Source organism: Cynoglossus semilaevis, chromosome 14 (assembly GCF_000523025.1).
Source record: "Cynoglossus semilaevis isolate Cse_v1.0 chromosome 14, Cse_v1.0, whole genome shotgun sequence".
Lineage (NCBI taxonomy): Eukaryota > Metazoa > Chordata > Actinopteri > Pleuronectiformes > Cynoglossidae > Cynoglossus > Cynoglossus semilaevis.
Genome location: NC_024320.1, coordinates 19094835 through 19100312, shown reverse-complemented (window position 1 = coordinate 19100312; position 5478 = coordinate 19094835). Strand labels below are relative to the sequence as shown.

At 38.2% G+C, this 5478-nt stretch overlaps 1 protein-coding gene across 1 annotated transcript in view; it reads right to left on the bottom strand.

The window, feature by feature from the left end:
• ap3b1a (adaptor related protein complex 3 subunit beta 1a) overlaps positions 1-4845 on the bottom strand; it is a 51250-nt gene extending 46405 nt beyond the window's left edge. The window contains exon 1 of the mRNA XM_008325697.2: positions 4573-4845. Coding sequence (XP_008323919.1) covers positions 4573-4700 — 128 coding nt within the window. The 5' untranslated portion in view covers positions 4701-4845. The remainder of the gene's footprint in view (positions 1-4572) is intronic.
• Positions 4846-5478: the final 633 nt, after the last annotated feature.

Sequence of the window (5478 nt, the reverse complement as noted above, 5' to 3'; positions counted from 1 at the left end):
AAGCCTTTTCTTCTCCTGCTCAAACCCATGCAGTTTTTGGACTCTCAGATCTTAATCCAAAGACTCTTCAGCTTTAATCCATTCACATTAACCTGTGACTACTGCCTTATTGTGCCGGTTTTTATTTACCAGCCCTCAGGCATGTTGGTGTGACTCAGATTGTCTGAATGCGAGTGCTGTGGTCACTTCCCTTCAGGGGAAAAGGAAGGCCTTATCTGCACTGCTAGGTTGGTAAACACAGGGGTACTTTTTGTCAGCCCCACTGTTCTATAATCCACTTCAGCTCAACTCTAATGACAGCCCAGGCATTGGCATGTGTGACTGCCACAGTCAACAGGACAGAATCCAGGAAATCACCCTGGAACATGGAACATTGTATTCATCATGGGAAATGTTGGCTAGAATTCACTTTCACAACTTGTTTATATAACTTTTGTCTTGGTGTGAATTTGATGAGGACTTTACACTTGTTTATATAACTTTTGTCTTGGTGTAAATCTGATGAGGACTTTACAACATGTGTCAAACTCGAGGTCTGCGGGCCAAATCTGGCCCATCACGTCATTTTATATGGCCAACCAGAACCTTGCATGCGTATGGTTATCTTGAAGTTTGTACTAATGTGTCCTAGATAGGTTAAATGCAATGGTCAAATGATGAGTAACAAATACACAGTGCGTATCACACAATTTTTCTTCTCAAATTCCAATTCTGATCAAATGTACAGTTAAAATTACTGCGGCTTTTTATATATATATATATATATACGTATATTTTAACGTTGCAATCAAATTCTTAATTTCAGTTCTACAAATGTTGATCCTGTTCGGTGTACAACTTAGACTAGGTTTTAAGTTGTGGCCCCTTGAGTGACTGCCTTTGACACTACTGCTTTACTGCATTATCCAAAACATAGTAAGATGATACAAGTACTTCAACAACAATGGCTGCTTATGCTTAAGTTTATAAAGTCAGTAAAATTCCCATGGTCTCAAATTCAAAATGTTGTGTTCTGCATTGTTTGTATCTGACAGATGGACATTCCAACACAAGATTGACAACATTATTAGTCAGTCATACAAGTCACGTTACTTTTAAACTTTGCAGATCATGTGATCATCATACAAGTCACGTTACTTTTAAACTTGTGATCGGAGTGTAAATGCTGATACATGGAAACACAGTGAAGTTTATGCTTTTTCACACAATGGCCAATTTCACAGCAGAATGACAAGATGGTCCTGTAAGGGTCACCGTGCCACAGTCTGACTGAATTAATTCGACATATAAGGTCCCAACACTTCATGGTATATAGTATCATATCGTGGATATCTAATTCGACATATAAGGTCCCAACACTTGGTATATAGTATCATACCGTGGATATCATGGTTGGATGGATGAATGAATGAATGAATGAATGAATGGATGAGTGGGAGTGTGAGTTAATGGAGGTGATAGGTGGGTGGGCTTGGATGAGGGTAAGAAGGCATTGATTGTCATTGATGCATCCAGAAATCAGAGATGAACTTGAAAGCTGCATTTAAAAATGCTAAATAAGGCAGTGGTTAACTGATGGATGCCAAAGAACAACAGAGAGACGAGCTTGTGGTTTATCTAACAAGCATGTGCACAAGTGAAAATAACTTTCTCTAGGTTGAAGACAACCAGTCAAGTTCCCGTGGGTGGATAAATAATAATAGGAAAAGATAATGGTCAACCATTAAAACTCAATGAAGCTCTGCTGTCAGCACGGGCTGCATGGCTTTAAAAATTCTAAGTAAAATAACGTGTGTTTTTGGTAAGGGTACATTTTATCTGTGCCTTAGTATTAACATTCTCCCTCAACTATGGAGATATTGCTACGCCTTGATCACAGATTACTACATGCTGAACTAAAATATTTAAAACCATAACTGGCATTGACCTTTAGGTCAAACTGACCAGGTCTTTGTGTTGACGAGGCATTTCAGGAACGTAAATGGTCTTTGTGTTGACGAGGCATTTCAGGATGCCATTTCAGGACAATTTAAAGGAGGGCAGACTAGAATTTCAACTACAAAAAAAAAGGCTACCTCCCATTTTAATCAACAAATATTCCTAAACGCTAAAATAGAAACACAAAGCACAAATCACCAACCATCATGAGATACTTCTAGTGTCATATCATATGGATGAGAACACACAGAACACAGAACTGGGTGTTGTGTCGAACAAAAGCATCATTCATGCTTCACTGGTATTCTCTTTTCTCTAGTCTCTTAAGGACAAAAAACACATAACCCAGCAATAAGGGCCAGTTGACCATGTGAGGCAGCTTAGAGCCCAGGCTGCCCTGTCTGTTGGTAAACGTCATCCAAATATGGTAAAAATTCACACCACGCGAAATAAACGTCTATAAGATATTCATTTTCTAACACTGCATCTTGGTCTGCTACTTTGAGTTCCTTGAGAACGGTGTACCCATGTAGGAAATAAAGGATTAAAACATATTTAATGAAGGGCTGCCATCTAGTGTTTCACAGATTGAACTCCAAGCACATTAAAAGATTCAACTATGATGCAGACAGTTTTGTGTTTCTAAACATAATTTTAAAAATGAAAATAGTGACTACATAAAATAGCACAGCATGTACATATTTCTGTGTATAATTCATTTCTTCATTCAATGATTAAAGTCATTTCTTCATTCATATCACTGCCGTCATATGTAATCTTTAAGATTCAAACCATGTAGCAATGTGGCCTAAAACTGTTCTCATCCTTTAAACATTAATTTTTCTGGCCCAAATGTAATCTGGTATTGCAGATATTGTTATCTGCAAAAGCCAACACATGCAAATGTGTGCATGTAGAAGTCAATAACTTCTCCTTCATATGTCAGGTGATTAAACAAAGTGAGTGCAAACTAAAGGTTAAGCCATGGAGGTCTCTGAAATACTGGTACTCTAAAAGGTGTTTAAAAACAATTTGTTTTGAATTGCGCATCAAATCATGTTAAATCGTCACAGCTCCATCAGCATAAACCAACGGGGAGACCCATGACGGTACACAAGTATCATGTAAATATTTAATTTCTTCAGGTTTAAATTCTTCAGAATGTGTTGAGTTTTCAATTACTGGACCCTTGATGAAACCTTTAACTATGGTTTTCTAAGGCCATAAAACACTTACACACTCTTTTGTTTAACAATGCAATGCACCACTTGGGTTATTGTATATTTATTATAATTCTCTTCAACAAGTCACAAGAAAGCAAACAGTTCAGACATTACCTGCGTGACCGTCACCTAACCACAGGCCAACTTGTAACAGTTTTGGGCATAAAAAAGAAAACAATCTCATTGCATTTAATGATAAGCTTTCCTCACAATTAGCACTTTCTGTTCAACATTAATTTAAAAACAATGTTTCTAATCACAGGCTAAGAAGAAGTCCCTGTACTTCAATGTCAAGTCAGCATTCTGACAAGATGAACCTTTTTGGACAGCAGTGATGAAACTGCATCTGCCACATCTATTATGTTTCCATTGTGTTGCATTATTTTTGCATCTTTCCTCATTTTGTTTTCAATATGTTAAAAATTGCACATATTGTAAGAGTCTTTAGTTTCCTTCGATGGATTGGATGGTGTTTGTTTTCTAAGGCATTCACAAATATACCATACAGTAAGAATCTGAATTAAAAAAAACACACGTGTGCACACACATGTCCAAAAGTGGGGCTAATGATGTCATCACACACTAGTGTACACATTTACAATGAGCGAACCATCTACCTTCTACCTCAGTCCAAAGGTGGAGCCTGTCCTAAACTGGTTCCACTACAATCAATCAACATTGCATACAGTCATCTCATTAAGAACTGGTCAAGGGCATCTGGTAACAACTGGTGCCGTGAAAGTTGACTGGCTGGATGTCGGCTGGTTTAAAAAGTAAGTCTCAAAAACATAGGACATTTTTGTAATGTCATATATAGAGTAAATGCCTAATATTTATATAAATGGTCCCATTCTAAGAGATAAACAATGCAGTAGACAGTACTTACAGTTAACTTAACAAATATTAAGTTAATAATTATAACCAGACATGTATTCGAGTATTTAACACTTGGATGTCGTTATAAAAGCACAAAGTAAAACGTTAAATCGAGTCAGTCCCATCTGTGTTGACTACAGTGCAGTGTAAACACCGCAAATTTCTACTTGGTGTGAGAAATATTGAACGTACTCTGCAAGTCGATGTCAACAGTCGTCCCAGACTAAACAAACTCGAAGGTCAGCTGTGTGCTCCCACTGAAAAATAGTGAGTGTCGCGGGTTTGTGTGACTGCTGACCATTGGCTTTCAGAGCAGCAGGTTGTGACAGACTTGGTCCATGTAGTAGTTTGATGCTGTCCTATTACGAACTGCTAATTTTACACATCACCGACTTATTGTGATGCTACGTTCTTTCTAGCCTCTTTCTTAAGTAGGCTACACTAGTTTAAAGCTTTGGAAAGTTGTTAAGAACACTCTTAGGTTTGTTACAGACGACGGAGCAGTAGGTGATATAAAAACGCCAGGCTGTCTTACTTTTTGAAGTCGGTGCTGAAGAGTCCAAAGGCAGCTCCGGCGCTGGAGGTAGTCGGGGTGCTCTCCTGCCCCGCTTCCACCGCGGTGTCCGCTCCACCCTGGTCATTGTACAGAGGCCCCGTCGACATGCTCGATTAGTTGTGTTCTTTCCACCGCACTTTTAAGCTAAGAACTCTTCATAAACGCGAGGAATTATATGGCTTTTAATGCTCGGCTAAGACTAACTTCACCCAACTTTTGGACACGCTGTAGCGGAAGTGTAAGTTAGGAAAAGCTGGTGTCACATGACAGGGCTTCGGCCGCGCAGATGCCTTAGAGCTGTAAGAACTAGAAAAGACGATCTATTGGTTTGTGACGATAGTTCTCAGTTGCTCAATGGAGATCTATGGTCCAGAATATACGAACCGCTGTGTCGCTGTGGCAACAACGTTTTCACGTAGCGTATTTTAAGTAGAATTTATTGGACCACGCCCACGATGCTCTAAAGTTAAATAGTTCCTACTTATACTTTATACTAGAGTGTATACTTACAACACTACTTGTGTCATACGTCAGAGCAGCACGTAAATAATCGTAGAAACTGAGCGCAATAGGCTCCATTCCAATGTTGGACTTAAATAATTAGAATCTTTGTTTTAAACAGCTTTTTGATCATCAACGATTTTTTTGTACAAAACTATGTATTGAATGCAAATTGCAAACCACGTTTTTAAAATCATTGTTATACCATTTTATACTTTTTTTCAAGATCACCACAATAAAATATTGACACAGAATGAAGACGTGTGATTTTTTTTTTTTCAGTTTCGTTTTTTGTAAGTCATCATATAAAGTAACTGCACATACCCTGTGTTTGAAATGGTTGTATTTATAGTAGGAGAACACAGAATATCACATGCTGTATAT